At 45.6% G+C, this 21,689-nt stretch overlaps 2 protein-coding genes across 3 annotated transcripts in view; one reads left to right on the forward strand and one right to left on the reverse strand.

The window, feature by feature from the left end:
* The window catches only part of LOC137438656 (phosphatidylinositol 4-phosphate 3-kinase C2 domain-containing subunit beta), a 156,264-nt gene that overhangs the window by 115,075 nt on the left and 19,500 nt on the right, over positions 1-21,689 (reverse strand). For both annotated transcript variants that reach the window (XM_068133889.2, XM_068133890.2), the window contains exons 7-10: positions 11,336-11,415; positions 11,175-11,238; positions 10,766-10,891; positions 10,592-10,634 (exon numbers count right to left, since the gene is read on the reverse strand). In XM_068133889.2, coding sequence (XP_067989990.2) covers positions 10,592-10,634; positions 10,766-10,891; positions 11,175-11,238; positions 11,336-11,415 — 313 coding nt within the window. The remainder of the gene's footprint in view (positions 1-10,591; positions 10,635-10,765; positions 10,892-11,174; positions 11,239-11,335; positions 11,416-21,689) is intronic.
* CENATAC (centrosomal AT-AC splicing factor) overlaps positions 1-21,689 on the forward strand; it is a 480,847-nt gene that overhangs the window by 86,611 nt on the left and 372,547 nt on the right. The window lies entirely within an intron of this gene.

A 21,689-nucleotide genomic window follows, 5' to 3' on the forward strand; every position in this document is an offset into this window, starting at 1 on the left:
ATGGGGTCCATAAGTGGTGCTCGGCCACAGGCATGTGGTCCATAATGTGGTGCATCGATGCAGACAGCTGGTTCTGGGAATTTCGGGCGCACAATGGCCGACCCACGCACGCTCCCCTCGGCGCCCAACGGCGCACAGGTCATGTGGGAGACAAAAGGGGAAAGACAATTGAGCGAGGGGTAAGGTCACAAGGGTACACATCAATAAGGCAATGCAAGGCGAAATGCGTACGGAGGGCGAAGTGAGAAAGCTCGTCCCTACCGTACGTCACCCCCCTGTCACCTACCCTACCCTTGCCCTTACCCCATATGTACAAAAATCTACACATTTACAAATTCGTCACTACTGTCACGTCTTCCCCATATTTCCCCTATACCAAATTCGTCTCTACAATCCCTCTACTTCAAAATTTGCCATCACCAATTCATCATCAATCCTCATAAGGAGGGAGAGATGGAATTACGCACAATGTCACACCCACGTCATGATGCGTCTCACAATCCAAACATTTGCATCATAAAAAATAATCAAAACATGGCATGGTGTGGAGTACCTGTCACCTCAGGTGAGTGGATGCAGATGGTGCGAGGAGATCCTTCATCCTAACTATTTTCTAAATGACTTTAACACACTTTACACTACCCGGGGTCTTTCCCTGCCAATCCATTGGCCAACTTACACTATGGGTTCTAATAACCAATTCCCATTGCCCAAACTGTGGTGCTTCTCAATTTGGGGTCTCACTCCCCCGATTCATCTCCCGGTGCCCTCGCACAATTTCTGGGCTGCGACGTGTAACTCTCCCAGCAGGTCTACCCACCTGCACACCTCCACCACTGTAGTTGCCACCCGAGCTTACCTAGCTCCTCACCCTAACCTATCTAACTGGGGCAGGCCCCTCCTGGCTCTGTCACCCCACTCAGTGCCCTCTGGCACTGGGCTACCCGGGTCCGTCCTCCGGATCCTCGGGCCCCATCCACAACAACTACTACCGGCTCCCAGAGCCCACCTGCGGCCTCACCTGGCCGACATCCTCACAGTGGTGGAGCGCCCAACCAACTACACACACTAACAGGCTACACGCCCAGCCATTTCCACGACACTAATGCACCCATCCAAATACCATTCTTTCACCTCGCACCACAGATGCCAATATCCAACCACAATTTACCTATACCCTCTACCTAACACTTGCACTACCCGCCCCGGGTATCCGTGATGGGGGTCCACTCTTCCCCCATTCACACCTTCGCACCATCCACTCCACTCCACAATTTCCACCATTCTCACTCCACGACCATCCATTCCAATCCTCCAGACCATTTATTCCATACACCTGTCTTTCATTCGCCTGTCGTTGCACACCTGTGCAATCCTACCTGGTGCCACCTGCACCCTCCTCCTCTTCCTGGACCATTTGGTCAACACAACACGCAATCACCACTACTCCCTCATACACTGCTCCATACACCTGTTCAGTTGCACACCTGTGCAATCACACCTGTTCCATTCTCACCTGTTCAATCCTCACACACACGGCATCATCTCAGCTAACTACTCCCCTCTGAAACTTGCGCTTCCCAGTCGCCCCTTTAAACTATTGCGCTCCCTCGTCATTATAATCCACACTAATCTACCTGCGTCCCCACTACAGGTATCAGTCACTAACTAAACTTAACGTTACCTAATGTCATCTTCGCTAGATCCCTACAATATAACCTAACCCACCCGGGCTAGTTTTCACTGCCATACACCCCATAAGCTATTGCGCATTTGCCCCACCTGTGAGGGATGGTGGATTTGCCATCCCCCCACATCGGGGGTCTCTCACTATCAATTTTGTTCGTCCAGATTCCAACCAATTCAAAAATTTTCCATTTACTGCCAATTCTACCCATACCATCATCAAATTTTGCTTTTTTCTAATTTCGGGGCCAAAACACTATCCTCATCACCCGTCTACTTATTACATCCTCTCGGTGCGCAATTTCCTTCGAAAGCTCGGCTTCGTACAGCCGAGCCATGAACGCGGGTTCTTTTGTGCCAGCGGCTGGATACGTCCCGCATTCGTGGCAGGGATGGGGGCTTACCCGGGCCGAGATCCCACGCACCACCTCGGCGTGGAGCCATCCAATGTCCCGATCTCGACCTGCCGGCACGTCTCAATAGAAAGTGGTCGCCATGACGACCCTTCCTATCGGGCGGCCCGCTCCGTCTAGTGGAGCCCGGACGCGGCCGTTCCACGCGAGGCCCAGCGTGGATCGCGCACGGCGGTCCTTTCGAACCCGCCGTGGCTCGGATCCCCGCTGGTTCTCGCGGCACGCGAAGCTGCCCGACGCGCACCGAGGGCCCGAGTCGGCTATAAGTCGTTCTAACCTTTAACCTGGTTACCGTCGACGCCTCACCTGGATGCTTACAAGCATACGCTACCCCTTTCTTGCTCATACATGCAGCTGTTCCCATTCTCCTCGTACCTTTCCTTACACACCTCGGTACACTCACTCCGCTCGCCGACTTGGTCACACACCCGACCACCGAACACTTTGGCACACATTCGTTGGTCGCACACCTCACCAACACACCTCTTCGCGCCCCCTCCTCGGTCACTTCCTCCGTGACAATCACAGGTGTGCTCTCATTCGCACACCCAACCATGTGCCTCACCACCAACTCAAATGTGCCTTCCCACACACGCTCTACCATTCCAGGTGTGCATCCTTCCATTCCAGGTGTACATCCTCGCTCACCTGTCATAACCAACTCACGCTCCGTTTCACTCTCACTACTCTCACCTCCATTCTTGACCGCGCACTCACCCTTACTCTCGACAGCACACTCTTTCCTCATGCACCCGTCCGTTACACACCTTTCTCGCGCATCCTCTCGTGCACACTTTTTCGTTACTTCCTCCGTAACACTCACCACACCGCGCTTCCCTGTGCTCCCTCGCACACGCGCTACGACCGGCTCACTCCTGACGGCACACTCACTCCTTGGCGTGCACTTTTTCCTCACACACCCCATGGTCGGACATTCTCGCACACCTCTTTTTTCGCACACCTGACCTGTCACACACTTCACCAACGGCCTTTCACGAACACCCGGATCCAAAGCAACCCCCAAGCCGACTGAAGCTTTCCTCACATCATATACATTGCCACTCACCTCCGTACTTCGTCTCCGCACCTCCTTTGCCACCTGCAAACTTTTTATTTGGTTAGTGAGCACCTCATCATGATTTGAACACAGACCTTGTACATATTCCATTCCCTCCTCCTGGATTTCTCTCTTAGTTTCTGTCCGTCCCTTCTTAATTTCACTCACCTCTTCTTCCACTTCCTCTAGTTTTTGTTTAACCTCTTTTATTTCTCGGTGCGTCTCCTCAAGTTCGTCCTCTAGGGCTACCGTGACCGTCTCTATGTGCATCCTCACCTGCCGGTCCTTTGTCTCCATTATCTCTGTCACCTCCTCCACCCTCATTGTCAGTTCCTCCCGTACCATCTGACATTGCCTCTGTGTCGCTATCAAGTCATTTTTAATTTCTTTTTGTGTCGCCTTTAACCCTCCGAGTACTGCAGTGTTCCTTTGAACCTGCTCCACTAACTTAGTTTGTCCCTCTGTCAGCTGTTCCACCTCCTCCGTCAGATCTTCTATTCCCCCTTGTAACTTAGCCGTATTATTTCTCACCTCTTCCTCTATACGCTTTTCACCTCGCTTTACCTCCTCGCGTAGCCCCGAGACCTCCTCACCCACACCCCGTCGTATCTCCTCCTTCATCTCCCCCATCTCTTTTGTAGATGCCACCCTCATCTGTCCCAATTCATCCCTCTGAGCATCCAGTTTGGTTTCTACCCCAATTTTTACCTCCTCTATCTGCTCTCCCATTTGTTTAATTTCTCGGGCGGATTGCTCCCCTATCTCCCGCAATTTGCCTTCCATCCTGTTTTCTAGCCCCATTAACCCATTTTTCACCCCTTCTAACTGATTCTCCTGGGCAGCCATTCTATTTTCCACCCCCGTTAACCCATTCTTTACTTCTTTTATCCCGTTGTCTAACCCCTCAAAATTATTGTCTAACTTCCCAAATTTCTTGTCTAACTCCTCCCCAGTACCCCTCGCTTCGTCCCTCATTACCCCCATTTGGCCCCCCATTACGCCCATTTGGCCCCCCATTACGCCCAATTGCTCACTCTGAGCCCTTATTTGCTCACTCTGAGCATCCATAAGGGCCTTCATTTGGATCATAAAAAGGCCCCAATCCATCGGCGGCGCTGCTACGGTCACGGGCGTGGCTGATATTTGGCGCCACAATAACCATGTGCGCGAGGCCGCCATTTTGTGCACCTGATACACCCTCAACCACCTAATTGCTCTCCTCTTCCCTTTCTTCCCCGAAGTCCTGGGTTACTTCTAACCCCTCTATCTCTCCCACCGGCATCCCGTCGCCTTGAACAGCCATGGCGCGATTTCAAAATTCGGGTTTTACTTTATAAAACAAAATAAATTTCGGTACTTTATAATTTTGAGCGCGTGAAGCGCGCTCCGGATCGATCTCACTCCCCGACACCAATTGTTACAGGTCGCGGACAGATGTTATAGACCGAGCGGTGGTGTAAGACCGCGACCGAACAAAACTCACCCGATTCACCCAGAACTTTGGCCGTATCGCACCGTAGCTGCTCAATGAGGGAAAAGACAAAAACGACGAATGCAAAGAGGAAAAGGAATTAAAACGAGAAGACGTACAGACGAGTAATGGGGTTTATTATTTACACACACAAGCAAAAAGGAGCAATTAAGTTTATTTACAACACATAAGACGCAGGTGACACAGTGCAAATACTAGCTTATCTACAGGCTTAACTTATCCCAGGACAGAACAAACAAAAGACACTGACTCACGCGGGGAATTGCAGGAATCGCAGGATGTGGAGGGCTGGAGGGAGAGGGAGGTCCAAAGGGGGGTCATGCAGCACGATCGGCGCGTTTAGCAGCCGCCGTTCCTTTTCGGCCCTGCTCCAAACCGCCGCCCAGGCCCCAAGCGGCTGCCGGGTGTCGCTGCTGCTGCCGCCTCCACTTGCCTTGCCAGGCCTTGTCCCACTCGTCTAAACCCTCAACTCTTTCTTGGTCCCTCACTCTTTACCACCACTCTCTTGACGACCAACTCAGACCAACTCAGACCTCTCTCACCAAGACCAACCCTTTGTGACCAACCGACTCAGACCCTCTACTGGCAACCGACTCAGACCAACTCAGAGTGCATCTCTCACCAACTCCTCGTGACCACTTCCGTTTTGCGCCTTTTATAGCGCCTCCAGCGATTACGCCCCCGGCGTTTTGGACACGCCCATCGGGGTGCTCACCTCGGCCCTGGTTGGTCGCGCGACCCTCGGGCTCCGCCCTGGATGACGGGCGGGCACGCCCCTCCTCCCCTCTGACGAGGTGGAGACACGCCTTTGTTCTCCGACTCAAAGCACATGGTCAATGGCGGTTATTGGAGGGGAGGTGATTGGGAATCGAGGGCTCAGCAGTGACGAGAGGGGATGTAATATGGAAATGGAGGTTTTGGGGATGGGAAGGAAAGGGAGATTTTTGGGGATGGGAAGGAAAGGGGATCTATTCTCTTTCACTGGTGCAATGGAGTATTTCAATTAATGGAAGACACAGCCTTACACTAATACACATAATAAGGATATAACTGTCAAAAAAGATATATCGTGTCCTGCATGTATGTTTTATGGACTAACTACGGAAACGCCCTTTGACCTTTATACAACCACAAACGGAGGGAGGAGGGGTGATATTTTACAACAACCTTTTACAACAACCTTTTACAACAACGTTTTACAACAACAATAAAATAAAAAAACATTCTCATATCCACAACAATATATATATATATATATATATATATATATATATATATATATAATATATATTATATATATATATATATATATATATATATATATATATATATATATATATATATATATATATATATATATATATATATATATATATATATATATATATATATATATATATATATATATATATACACAGACTTGGCATTTAATATGGAATATATATTTTTTCTTGACTTGGGTTTACTTTCTGAACTCATTATATCAATCTGGTGAGTATATTGTTACGGAATCCAACGTCGGCCTTCCCCACTTACCAAGGGGGGATTAGTCCCCTCGTCTATGACTGGCCGACGTGGTGCTGGGGGTATGACATCACGCCCGGTCGGCGCTGGGTAGGGTATTAGGCCCAACCATCCTATGACCTAAATACCAACACCCACCGGTACGCAAGGAAATACTCCCCCGCCCACGGTCGCAGCGTAATGGACTAGTTGTGCCGAGCGAAGCGAACTGCACCGTGAGCCGGTTACCAAGACTGACCCGATTAATCTTCATCGGCCGAATCGCGCCACGGGCCCTCAATGGGGGAAATCACTAAAGCGACCGAATGTGAAGAAGAAGACGAAGGTAGGAAGAACAAGTGTAATTTATTACTATTATTTACAAGACCAAAAATAACCAAGGAAGAAGGAAGGATAATAAAATAAAGACAGAAAGAATGGAAGGAGACACAGTGCAATTATTAGCTTAACTATACAAGCTTAATTAATACCCCAGGACAACGTGAAAGACAGACGAACGATCACACTTACACGGGGAATGCAGGCAGGAATGAATGGCTGAAGGTGGATGGCTTGGAGAGGCAAGGAAGGTCCAGCGGGGACTGGGCACGGTCGGGCCGGAAGGCACCGCCGTCAAAAAGCCGAGCCGCGGTCGTGCGAACTCCCGTGGTTCCAAACTGTGCGGGCGAAGTTCCTTTTTCCGCACTGCTGCGTCGCGCGCTCCTTGCGTTGCCTCGGTCTGTATCTCCTCTGCAGCGCGGCACGTATCTCATATGCAGCGCGGCATGTATCTCATCTCTGTAGCTCATCTGCTTGGACTCATCTGAGGTGGGGGCGTCTCCCGCGGGTTATATAAGCCCCACCCTTGAACCTTCGCGAACCTACCAGAGCGTTCTCTCTCCGCCCGCTCAAGCCAAACCCCTTCGTGCTGGGTTGGTTGAGCGGGGCCGACTCACTCCTCCTTTCTATGACGAGGTGCGGAGACACGCCTTTCTTCTCCCAACCGACCGCGTGCTCAATGGAGTCCATTTGCGGCGAAAACCATCCAAACCTGGCACTTTGAAGATGGGACCTAATCTTATTTAATTCGGTGCAATGGAGAGTCGACTATTGGGAAACACAGCCTTAAACTACATAGAATAAGGGAATAACTATTTAAAAGGATATATGGTGCCCTGCGTGTATGTTTATGGAATTAACTAAGAGGACGACCTTCGACCTTTCTTTACATTACGGAGGGTGACATTTACACACAACAAAACCATAATTCTCACATTCGTTACACTTTCTCAAATTCGTTACAATATTTTACGCTTCGGTGATTTCTTTGTTGAAAGAACCACGTCACTGATTGTCTGTCGCAGCAAGAAGTCAATATCAGGATTATATCACAGGTGGCGTGACAAAATGTACGGCCAGGTACATTTGACGATTGGCTTCACAATCAGGTATATAAGGGTTGTTGCGTTCTGTATTAGTGGAAAACAACTGCTGCCCATCTACAAAAGTTATTGCCACTTCCTCTGGAGATGGTCCGTCAACTCGACAATGCTGTTTGTCATGGAGTGGTGGCTTTACGAAATTCCGGCATGAAACAGCGTGCTATTGCTCGGCAGTATGGCATCACTCAAGGTCAGGTGTCAAAGATCCTGAAACGAAATGCTCAGAGGGGTGTCCCTTCTCCAATACTGAGGCCAGGACGTCCCCGCAGAACCACAAGGAGGGATGATCGCCAGCTGCACCGGTTAGTCCGCAATGGCCCTACCAAGTCAGCTAATCGGCTTAGGGCTGAGTGGCAGCAACTGACAAATGTGCCTGTATCCAGAAGGCTAGTCAACCAACGACTGGTTCAAGCAGGCTATCGTGCCAGGCGTCCCCTGACAAAGCCACGCCTGACCAGACAACACTGCCAGCGCCGATTGCAGTGGGCCAGAGAGCACCGTCAATGGCAGCCAGGACACTGGAATCACGTGATCTTCAGTGACGAGTGTAGATTTCTGGTCTATCGTCAAGTTGGCCACGTCCGAGTGCGAAGACAAGTGCATGAAGCCTACAACGAAGATTGTTTAGTGTCAAGAGTCCAAGCTGGAGGTGGTGGGGTGACCGTTTGGGCTGCTTTTCATGCAGGGGGCAAAACTGACCTGGTTGTTCGGAATGGAAACCTGAACCAGTTCAAGCACAGGGCCATTCTAGAAGAAACATTGCTTCCATTTGCTCGTGCAGCCTTTCGAGGAAACTTTGTCTTCCAAGATGACAATGCACGGCGTCATTGTGCTCGCATAATCCAACACTTTCTTGCTGACCGTGGTGTCGAGCATATGGAGTGGCCTGCCATGTCCCCGGATATGAATCCGATAGAGAACTTGTGGGCAGAATTAACGCGTCAAATCGACAACTTGGACCAGCAGCCTACCTCTGTGCGTGAATTGCAGCAGGCTATTGTCAATGCATGGCAAGCGATTCATGTCCGAACCTTGGCAAATCTCGTGAACAGCATGCCTCAACGTGTACGTGCTCTCCTGAATACTCGTGGAGGTTACACGAAGTACTGAGCTGTAATTTTATTTTCTGTAATCCCAGTCGTAATTTAACTTTCGTTTTTGTTAAAAAAAAATTTGGCTAATGTGCAAAATAAAGAGATACTTCTGGAAAACGTACAGAAGTTTGACACAGTACTGTCCGTGAATCGAGTTTGATATCAGTTTACATCACTTTCAAGGATCAATTTATTTGCTTCGAAATGTCAAATGTGGTTTTTGTTTGTTTTAAAGGTCACATTAACAAAATCTAGAATAATTTCAACATAATTCCAATGAACTTTTGGTTCAAATTCATCTTGAAAAGTAAGTTCACCCACACAAAGAAAAATATTCCATATTAAATGCCAAGTCTGTGTATATATATATATATATGTATGTATATATTGTTGTTGTTGTCCTTCTTTTCCCTTTATTTGGGGTAATGTCCGATGGCACCAAGCTCCTACCCTGCCTTTACCACAATTCTCCTCCACTCCCCTCTGTCCTCAGTCAACTCTCCAACCACCCCCACCTTACTGATATCTCTCTTCGCACAATCGTCCCATCAACCGTGGTCTACTTCTTTTCCTCCTACCTTGTTCCCCCAACCTTTCTGCTCTCTTGATCAATATGTCTTCCCCCATTCAAACCAAATGTCCAGCCCATCTCAGCCGGCATTTCACCAGTCTCCCCATCAAGCTCATCTGCACACCAATGTACTCCCTCAGTTCATCCATCAGAACCTTTCCTTTCAATCTCCTTCAAATAATTGTGTCTGCCATTACACACACCACGTCCTCCACGCATTCAAACCCAGCTGAATCCTCTTACGCACCTCTGCCTCTGACTTGCCATCCCACGTCACTGTTCCAATCCAGATACCCAAATCTATTTCCTTGTCTGATTTCCTTCCCCTCTAAGCTGATAAGCTGATATTCATTTATTTTCTCTGCTGCCCAACCCACATCACCATCACCATGTAAACATCACATGTTTACCTTGCTGCTTCTCAGCTCAATCACCATGATAAGCAGGAGTTGGCTGAGAGCGCTTGCCTGCCTCAAACCGATGTTCACGTTGAACTCCTACGACATCACAGGACCAACCAAAACTCTTCCCTTCGTTCCCTTGTACATCCCTTCCACCAACCTAACTTCTGCTTCTGGCACTCCCACCCATCTCAGTGTCGCCATCACCATCCCTCTTGCGACAGTTTCGTAAACCTTCTCCAGAACAACAAACCCCAATGCCATTTCACCTTGACCTCCAAACATTTCTCAACCATCTGTCTCAGCGTAAACATCCTGTCTGTTGTTCCCCTTTCCCTTTCTAAACGCCTGCCGCTCTTCTCCGAACTTTTCCTTATCCTCCCATCCAGAACCCTCTCCAGCACCTTCATGACGACTGAGTGCAATGCCCCTGTATTTCCCCGGATCTTGAACATCCCCCTACCCCTTTTATAATCGGCACAATTAACCCTGTCCTCCACTCCTCTGGAATTGACCCATCTCTCATACATGCATTCAATAACCTCTTCGTCCACCTGACTCCGACTTCTCCCACTGCAATTATCATCTCCATACACACGTTACACATTATGAATGCCTGGCGCCCTTCCCTTTTTCATCCTCTTCAATGCCATCTGCACTTCCTCTTCCGTGATCTCCACCAACTCCACATAACTCGATAGCTCCAGCTCGTCGTTGCTTCCTTCGCGGTTCAACAGTTGTTTGAAATATCCTTCCAATACCTTCAATGCTGCACCACTCTCTGTCACTAGCCTCCCACCACCATCCTTAATCACATGTGCTATCTGCCACATGGCACATTATCAACAAGTGCCATCTGCCACATGGCACATTATCAACATTATATATTGAAAGCTAGTCACAATTACTTAGAAATGTTGTTTCTCACTTACCCCAAAATGAGTCTGGAAAGGAGTCAGAGTTTACAGAATCTCCCTGCAATGAATGAGGAAGATGTGCAAATCATATACGAGACCCTGAAGAATAACCTCAGCTTTACAAAAATGCCTGTCGGTGTCAATGCTTTTAGATGTATTAAGTGATGGAAATTATATGCACTTTCTTACTGCAAGGCTAAGGCAGCGAAGTGCCCGGACACCAGCAGTAACCGCTGGTGTCTCCACGGAATCCATAGATAAACAGGCAGCTTTTACAGCCTGCACCGTACGATCCACTCCACCAGGTGTTAATGTCTGGAAAACATAGCAAAAGGATATTCATAGAAAAGCTCAGAAGTAAACATAAAATTGGACATAAATGATAATGCAATGATAATGCAATGATAATGTGAGAATAGACTGGAGAGAAGCTGTAAGACTGTTACACAAGAGGCAGAAAAGACAGATGAATAATTTGAGGTGAGCTGTCAACCTTGGTTTCCACAAAAACAAGGAGTCTAAATGCAATTAGGGGACAACAGAGTTTAACACAATTCTTTCGTATCTACGGTATTACAACCGTCGCTGTTGAAAGTACCTGGTTGAGTCGAAGTGTCTCGACTTCTCTGTGGTACATGTCCATCATCATAGACATACCGTGTCTGAACAAAGGGTAAAATTGGTTTTATGACAGAAAACACAGCAACGACAGGAAATACTGATATTCTCAGGCAAAGCAAAGCAAAGCAGACACTTCACCTGCCGAGTGCTTTTCGCCTTGTGCATCCATGTGCAGTCCAATCAATGTCCAGTGACGTCGGGGTCTCGTCATCTTTCACCTTGTCAAAATGCAACGACAAAATAGCTGAAATTTTAATGGATTATACAGTAATTTCACAATGGAACAAGATTATAGTGAAAACAAATACAGAATGAACCAGATTGTATTCGTAGAACATCTTGAGAAGAACTTGGTGCGAGCCAACTCTTCTGGTTTTTTTTTTTTAAAGGTTTTGTTCTTTAATCCAATGCAGCTGCCAGACCAGTGACTGATGACGTCACTTTTATCAAACTATATTTCCCATGGGTAGTTGATCAATTAGTTAAAGTTTTGCATTGCTCAGTTAAGCAGTTTCATACAACAAGGTTTTCAAAGATTTTCACTTATATCCAATACAGCTGCCCAACCACGTGACCTATGACATCACAAGTTTACACTCTGGCTCCAATTGGGTAGGGGATAAGGTGTGTGAAGTGTCGTGTTGATTGGATAAGGTTCATTTTCCTATCCATTATGGCTGCCAAACAATGTGGCCTATGACATCATAATTTTCACACTATATGCAGCAATGGTGTTAGATGATATTTGGAAAGTTTTGCTTTGATAGGTTCAGCTGTTTCAGAGAAACAATTAAAAAACATATATATTTTGATCTAACACGGGTTCCAGACCATGTGACCTATGATTTTTCATGAACACCATGGTATCCCCAAGGATTGGGGAACATGTGTTTGAAAGTTCCCTCGATCTGTCCACCCGTTCTAGAGAAGCCGATTTTTTAAGGTTTAAGGTTAAATCCAATATGGCTGCCAGACCATACGACTTGTGATTTATTCATGGAACACCCTATATTCCCCAGTGCTTGTAGATCATGTGCATGAAGTTTTGCATCGATCTGGACAGCCGTTCTGGAAAACAAGATTTTAAAAGTTTTTTGTGTTCAATTCAACATGGCTGCCGAACCACGAGACCTATGTCATCAATTTAATTCTGTTGACCAAATAATCCCTAGATGACCCTCAAAATTTTTCATACTGATCAGACTAAGCATTGTACTTGTCAAATTATGACGTCATCATTAAGGGACCAATTATTTCATCATTTACAACACTTATTCCTCATGCGGAGTTCTTTACAATGAGCCATGTTTCAATTTTTTCTTCCATGGAGCGGTTTCAGATATAGAGGTGCAAAGCTTTTCCAAGATGGCGCCCATACCACGTGACCTATGACGTCATAATTACTTTTTAAAATCTACAAGTCAGGAGACGACGATGGTTCACGGGCGAGCGGTATTCAATGACAAAGGACGGACTATAACCGAAACAGGCCCGGACAGGCCAGTCCCGGAAATGTCAAAACGAAGGTTACTGACCTTGAAATGAGATAGAAAATAATGTATAATCAGTTATGAGGTTAGTTAGCTACACAATACCGAAAATTCGGTGAAAAATGAAATGGGGAAAAAAATAAAAATAAAATAAAAATCGAGCTCCGTGGGGCTAGACACATGACATTCGCCTACCCAAATATCGAAACCCATCAGATTCCACCAAACTCCTTGGAGAAGATGTAGCTTGAACCCGAATACCTCCTAAAAAGACACCTTCTTCGGGCGTGGCTCCGCCCACAATGGGAGCAATACGCCCCGCCCACTCTAGGCAGGACACAACTAGATCATGATATCAACCTCCCACCCAAGTTTCATCAAGACCGGATGATATCATCGGGTAGTTATACTGTGGACAGACAGACACACAGACACACGCATACACATGACGAATATAGTCGTCACTTGATAACTCGTGAACCAACAGGTGGAGGTGCTCCTATGGTGGACATTTCGTGTTCAGCAGACTAATAGTTGCAGAGAGAATTTTTTTTTATACTGATCGGATCAAGCGTTGTACTTATCGAATATGATGTCATAATGAAGGCACTGATGACAACGTCATTAATATATCTTATTCCCATTGGGGAGCACTTGACAATGAGCCACATTTCAATTTTTTCCATCAAATGGTTTTGGAGATATATTGGTACAATTTTTTTCCAAGATGGGGTCCGTACCACGTGACCTGTGACATCATAATTGTCACTAAAAATTATACAGGAGGAGGTACTGCTATGGTCCAAAATGTTGTGTCAATCGGACCAACGCTTGCTGAGAAAATGAATTTTAAAAATGCAGGCACGCATGTACGACATACATACGTACCCAACCAATTGCGCTTAACCCCGCTTTTTGCTTCACGAGCACAGGGTAAAAACTAGAGCAGCACTTGGTAGAGTGCATACCTATGCCAGGTTGAACAGTTTATGTATCGTAATCCCACTGATAGACTGGATCTGGACTGGACCTGAACCAAAATTGAATCGGCTTGTTCTTGTCACATATCCAACCCGTCCGCCAAGTTTTGTCCGAATCTGTACATAACTTTTTGGAGATGTGGTGCTATATATAGTTTTTGGCCCCATCTCTCAATGGTGACGAGTCGCTCAAAAATATTATTGCATCCGGATTCGGATCTTCACTAAAATCCAATCAATTTGCCGTTGACACACACCCAATTTGTCCATCAAGTTTCGTCCGAATCTGTCCATAACATTTTGAGATATCCTGTTCACAGACAAAAACAAACAGGCAGAGTGAAAACATAACATCTGCCTACCATCAGTGGTGGATATAACAAGCACTAAATGCAACTTTGACAATAATTATCATACTTACTACTCCTCATTTGACAAGTGTCTGTTTGATTTTGAAGCACGACTGAACCTCTGGATGGAATGAATGGAAAAATTGTGGTTGTACAAGGGGTGTGCACAGAGAGGTTTTAGGTGGTAAAGAAAATTCAGTCGCAGTGGTTCAGCATGGGGAGAGTACACCAATTAACTTTATGTAAGTATGTCCGTGCAAAAGTATCCATCCCCAGTGATGGGAAAAGTTTAATTTAATATACTAATCACAGCAAAGGGGTTGAATATTTATTGACTCAAAACATTTCAGCTTTTCCTTTTTTATTATTTAAAAAAAAAATTCTAAAAAATATATTCCACTGTGATATTATGGGGTATTTTGTATAGATCAGTGACAAAAAAAAGTCAATTCAATCCATTTTAAATTCAGGCTGTAACACAACAAAATGTGAAAAATGTCAAGGGGTGTGAATACTTTCTGAAGGCACTGTATATTCCATATGATAACAGAACCCACAAATAGTGGCAATAAAAGAAACACATTCATGAGAAAGTTGGAGGAAATAAAAAGAAAACAGAAGGGTCTTGTGTATTGCATAATTGAAAAGGCACCAAAGGAGCATAACATTATGTGCACATATTTCCCCCTATACTTAGTCTTCCAAAAGCAGAACAAATAATTTAGATGATATAATACAGTACCAAAAAGAGCAGAATGGGAGTTTCAGTTTCATATAAATAAAATAATTCACTGCTTGATTGCTACAGGATTTCCCATTTTCTTGCAACATATCAAAAGGGGACCAAAAAAACAACAACAACCACGGTTCCCGAAAAAGGCCAACCCCCGCTTTGCGGGGAAAAATGGCCTCTAAAGGTGGTTATATCAAAAGGGGAAATGGCCTCAAAATGCCTGTTGTTGTTGTTGTTGTTGTTGTATATCAAAACAAAACAAAACAAAATGGTTTAAATTTATGAAAAGAAAAGAGCAATACAGTGGCCTGCAAAAGTATTCACCCCCTCCAAAGTTTTCACATTTTGATGCTACCGGAGCTTATTTAATGATGCTTTGAAATCAAACTTAATATATAGAGTCTTCACAAACGACTCCAAAATTATAAAGCTAAAAAAATGGATATAAAATGTGAATATGTTAGATCAACAGAGAAAATCAGATGATTCTCAGTTGCACAATACTGGTGGACTGATGACTCAGTGGACTTGATGACGTAATTTGTTAAGAATTAGAGTATCTGATCAGTGTCGAGGAGCATGGCATTTCAAACCACGGCCAAGTAATGAGTTATGTCAAAGACTTCAGAATTGGTGTGTGTTGCTTACTTGACAATCAACATTTAAAAAGAATAGAGCACAGACATATATAGGGTGGAGGAGAAAGGGAAGGGTGACAGAGACAGAGAGAGAGAGAGAGTGAGAGAGAGAGAGAGAGAGAGATAGAGATAAAGATAATGGCGTGGGAGTGGGAGAGAGGGAGAGAGAGAGAGAGAGAGGGAAGGGTGGGAGGGGAAGAGATGAGAAGGAGAGAGATGGGAGTGGGGGAGAGAGAGAAGTGAGTGGGGGGTGGGGATGGTAGAGAGAAGGGAGTGGGGGAGAAAGTAGGGAAAAATGGAGGTGGTGGTGGGTGGCCGGGGATGGGGGGGGGGTGTGGGGGGGGGGGGGGGAGGGGAGGATGGAGTAAGTGGAGGGTGGGGAAGAAGTTTTCTTCTGTTTCCATCCTGTCCACCACAGCCTATTAATTTGTCCAAGTCTCCATCTATTTTGTCCTTCAACTCTACTGTTGGTGTTTCCCCCTCTCTCTGCTATTCCTTATTGTCCTGTTGCATCCTGATCCATTCAGCGCACCAATAGTAGCGCTTCCATGAGCCTCGCCAAAAAACTGCCATAGGTTGGCAACCATTGTGCAGGCTTGATGAGTCGAATGATCTATTTCTGTGTTGAAGTTCCTTGGAAGGGAAGTCATCTATTATACAGGTATTGCGAACTGTGGTGTCTGTCCATGAATTTGTCTGTCTACCGTTTACGACAGCCGCTTCTAATGCTGTGTTCGAAAAGTTAAACATTCACTTTTGAAATGACGGGAGAACAGGCATGAGTAATGGCGATGCCAAATTTTATTTCACCACCGGGATATTTTGCCCTCCTTTTCGTCAAATTTAATCTTCACTGTCGGATGTTGCACCACCATTTTGTGGTGGGCGGTATATTGAGAACAGCGGCCATATTTAGCCTATTGGCCGCCATCTTGGTTTTGGATATTTTAAATGTTTTAGTCATATACTTAATGATTTAAATGGATTGCCTGTGTTTGAAAACCTATATTTAGACACTTTATTTGCATTTCTACCATATCTGGTTGCTAAGATATGATTAAATAGAGAACGGTGGCCATATTTGGGGTCATACTGGCCGCCATCTTGGTTTTGGATATTTTGAGTGTTTTAATCATGTAATTAATGATTTTATAGGCTTGCTTGTATTTGAAAACCTATGTTTCGACACTTTGTTTGCATTTCTACCATGTCTACTTGTTAAGATATGATAAAAAACAAAATGGTGGCCATTTTGGCGGCCATCTTGAAAAGCACAAGGAGGATTTTCGGGGACTTTTTATATGTTATTTATCATACCCATAGGCATCTTTCCTGAAATTTTCAGCTTGTTATAAATTTTTTCCAGGTTTGGGCCTATATACACTATTACTCTTGGCCTAATAAGTAGGTTAGAGCTTTGGCTCTGAGTGAAACCAAGAGTGCAACACAATTACCTTTTAAAAGTCATTGAAAATATTTTAAAACCTTTTAAAAGTCCATGAAAATATTTAAATTGATAGATTACGGTAACTTAAACTAAGGCTGGACATCAGTATATGCTGACCATCATGTGCGCTTCCACTGGGTTCCCAGAGTGCCTCTTAGGAAAATTATTGTTTGATTGCGAAGTTATTGGGAAGGCCTTGATTACATTTTTCACCCTGGTAGGCCTACCTAAGGTCATCCAGTCTGACCAGGGTTCCAACTTCATGTCAAAGCTTTTTCAGCAAGTGGTACACCTGTTGGGAGTGAAGCAAGTGAGGTCAAGTACTTACCATCCCGAGAGCCAAGGGGCCTTGGCAAGGTTTCACCAGACATGAAAGAATATGATCAGAACGTATTGTTTTGAATGTGACAAGGATTGGGATGAAGGAATACCCTTATTACTGTTTGCTATGAGGGAGTCTGTTCAGGGGTCATTGGGATTCAGTCCTTTTGAACTCGTGTTTGGACACACAGTTCGAGGACCTTTGAAACTGGTGAAGGAACAGTGGCTACAGGAGGAGTCGCAGTCAACTGTGTTCGAGAATGTGTCAACGGTTAGGCACAGATTGGCTAATATAGGTAAAGGTAATAGGATTTTATGACTAGTTTGCATTCACAGGGGATAAATTATAAATTGAAAGATGTAGTGAAAATACTGTACAGGAATTTATTGAGGCCACACCTATAATACTGAAGGCCAATACAGTTTTGGTTGGTACATCTGAGGAAAGGCAGCTGACATAGAGAAGGTTTCGTGTAGACGTACCACATTGATGCTGACCTACAGGCAGCTACTGAAAGAGACAGGACTTGGTAGAAAGGAGGTTATCATGAGAGGACCTGCTAGGAATGTTTGAGATAATGAAGGGTATCGACAAAATAGAAGTAGGCAAGTTTTTTAAACCAAGATATACAGTGACAGAAACAGAGGCCATTGCTGGAGAGAGAAAAAGAGGAAGGTCAGAACAGAAACAAGGAAGTGGTATTTTACAGAGTTGTTCATCATCAATTTAACTTCTGGGGAAGGTAGTAGCAGCAGGGACAGTTGATAAGTTTGAGTAATACTGTATTTGCATAAGTACTTAGAAGTGACCGTATAGGGATGGAGCAACAACAACAACAACATGCATTTAAAGGCCATTTTCCCTGCTAGAGCGGGGGTTAGCCTTGCGGTCCCCATGACAATCTTCTCCATCTTGCCCTATTTTCTGCATCTCTCCTTGTTAACCCCCTTGCCCACATTTCTTCTTCCACCATCTTTAGCCAAGTCTTTCTCGGTCTTCCCCGTCCTCTACTTCCTTCAACATTCATTTCCATCACTCTTTTCAACCAGTCACTTTCATCCTTCCTCAACACATGACCAAACCATCTCAACCTGTTCCTCTTCACAACATCAATCACAGGCTCTATTCCCATCATTTTTCGCAATTCATCATTTGCCTTCCTCTCTCTCAACGATACTCCGCACATCCATCGAACCATTCGCATCCCACCCTTTCCAACCTTCGTTGCTGCTCTATGTTAATTACCCATGTCTCGCTCCCATAAATCATAACACCTCTCACACATGCAGCATACACCTTTCCCTTCAGCTTCAACGACACTCCCCTCCTCATCAGCACGACACTCAGTTCCCGAAACTTCTTCCATGCACATCTCACTCTAGCAACCATTGCCGAGTCTGATCCACCTTCTCCATTCAGCATGTCTCCGAGGTAGCAAAATGTTTTCACACCTTCCAGCTTCACGCCGTCTCCAAGATCCAACTCAACATTTCCTCCATCTGCAGCTCCCTCTGTGCACACCTTACATTTGAATGTAGCTGCCACACTGGTTAATGACCCTCTCATACCACTACATTTTTGATGAACCCACTCAGCGGACATTGTACATTGAATGGAGTTCACTCCGACACTACTCCTGCACACAGCACAGGGCCACTTCCCAGTTCTTTCCACCTCACCACATGCTTTACAACTTGCCATCACCTTAGTCTTTCCGATATTCACCTTCAGACCTTTTGTCTCCATACATTCCTTCCACTTGTTCATATTTTCCTTCAGGTCCATCCATACTTTCCGCAATCAACACCAGATCATCTGCATACAACAACTCCCACGGTAAACCCTCCTTTACGTTCTGAGCCAGCACCTCCATCACAGCTACAAATAGTAGTGCCCTTAGTACCGACCCCTGATGCACTCCCACCTTCACCTCAAACTCACCACTGTTCCCGTCCTTCGTCCTTACAGCTGTGCGCGCTCTTTGGTACATTGCCATCATTACTCTGATCAATCATTCCTCCACTCCTAACTTCCTCATTGCTCATGTCAATACTTTAAGTGGAACCCTATCGAATGCTTTCTCCAGATCAACAAACCCAAGAAACAAATTCTTCCTCTTCTCCGTGTACTTCTCCTGCAACTGCCTCACAATAAAAAGCGCGTCTGTCATTCCTCTTCCTGGCATAAATCCAAACTGCATTTCGTCGATCTTCACTTTCTTCCTTATCCTCCTCTCCAACACCCTTTCCAATACCTTCATTCCATGCTCCAATAACTTTATCGCTCGGTACGAGCCACACTCTAGAGGGTCACCTTTCCCCTTGTATAGAGGGACGAGGGTACTCAGTTCCCAATCCACTGGAATGCGGCCTTCTTTCACCGCCAGATTACAGATCTCTGTCATTCTCTTCACACCCAAACTTCCTGCTGCCTTCAACATATCTCCCACAACTCCCGTCGGCCCTCCCGCTTTTCTACTCTTCATTGCTTTTATCGCTTCCTCAACTTCCTTCTCAGTTATCTTCTCTGCCTGTACTAAAACTGGGTTACTCTCTATGTTGCCATCCCATTCATTCTCTGTATTCAACAGCATTTCCATATATCTTTTCCATCTTCCTTTAATTCCATCTGGGTCCACAACGATTTGTCACACTTCATCCTTCAAGCAACTCACCCCCATCACATCACACCTCTCTTTCGCTATCTGCTTTGCAATCCTGAATACTGCTCTCTGACCCTCTTCCGAATCCAAGCGTTCTCCGAACATTTTCGTACATGCCTCCTGCGCCTTTGCTACCTCTTTCTTTGCAGCCTTCTTGGCTGCCTTTAGGCCTCAAGCTGACACTGTGTATCGTTCAATCCCGTTCCGAGGTCAGAGAGACTAAAAAATAATCACTGGTAATCTGAGTACATGCCGAGTTGTAGCACATACAAAAGGTTTAACTAACAGATCCTGCCAGTTTGAAAGTTTTCCACGTGTTTATGTCACACTACTTTGTGTTGCATCGAAGGCACTGATTTTGAATCTCGGCCTATCAGAACACTTGCTTGGGTCACATGACATACAAAATGGTGGCGCCCATGTCGCGCTGAATGTTTAGTCATGGCCTCGGGAAAATCGCGTTTAAAGTGCTTCATGCACTTTGAACACGTCGTGGATGACATAACTTCGCCGTTTACGCCTCTTAGATTGAGTAAATATCGTGAATGCCTGCAGACGTGGCTGCAATTGGACGGTGAGTGTCACAATCTTGCCAACAGACACCAGCATCTGGTCAACGTCGAGTTCACCAACACCTCCACGAGTCTATGATACACCTCCACGAGTCTACGATACACCTCCACGAGTCTAGGATCTACCTCCACGAGTCTAGGATCTACCTCCACGGGTCTAGGATCTACTTCCACGAGTCTAGGATCTACCTCCACGAGTCTAGGATCTACCTCCATGGGTCTACGATCTACTTCCATGAGTCTAGGATCTACCTCCACGAGTCTCGGATCTACCTCCACAAGTCTAGGATACACCTCCACGAGTCTAGGATCTACCTCCACGAGTCTAGGATCTACCTCCATGAGTCTAGACTCTAGGATCTACCTACACTGCTAATTATACCCCAAGTTATTGTACAGGGTGGGACGAAACGAGCTCTGTTGTACAATGTCTGCATCGGTGGGTGATATTGGATATGCGTCCGCCTGCGTTCGGTCAACCCACTGTTTATGTTTGATCTCGATTAAAGGTCACATGACAGAGGTAAAACCTCAGATGTTTCAAACTCGAGTTATGATCTGCAAAAATATTTTCAAAGGGCACATGTCCTGTTACACCCAAAAATTTAATCTGTCCATCTTTGCACAGCAGGCCATTGTGGTGTCAAATTTGGTTGTCGTTGTATCACTTCGGACAGTTCTCTCGAACAAGCCCGTGACACAAAGACAGCGGATCGATCTCCCAGAAACGACCCAGAGATCCCCCACATCGAGGATGGTGTGACCCACCTTCACGAAGTCAGGGCCACGTCAGAGTTGGAGAAAGAGAGAAACAGGGACAAGAGGGAAAGGGACGGTCCATGGGGACCAATCGGCACTCTGACCCTAATAAAGCGCTGACCTGACGAATCCGGGCAGCAAGACAGAATGGGGAAGATTTTGCCCCCGTATTGCATTGGGGGGAGGAGGGGGAAGGGTTCGACCACCATGAAGAAGCATCCACGATATTTACTGTCAAGTTTGATTGAAATCCCTTCTCTCGTCCACAAGTTGTGGTAACCAAGATTTTAAATTAAAGATCACATGACCATGGTCCCTTTGACCTTTTCAACCCAAAATCGAACCATTTCATCTTTGCATTACAGTTCATACCAATTTTGTTATCATACCAATTATTACAGTTCATACCAATAAGCCAATCCCATAAGCGGTTATTCTGGAAACGAAAGTCTGGTACGGACCGACAACCGGACGGACAACTGTCCTGCGGAGGCATAAAAATGTGCAATGTATACCTACTAATTTTAATAATAAAATGC

Source organism: Myxine glutinosa, chromosome 13, assembly GCF_964187855.1.
Source record: "Myxine glutinosa chromosome 13, kmMyxGlut1.1, whole genome shotgun sequence".
NCBI lineage: Eukaryota > Metazoa > Chordata > Myxini > Myxiniformes > Myxinidae > Myxine > Myxine glutinosa.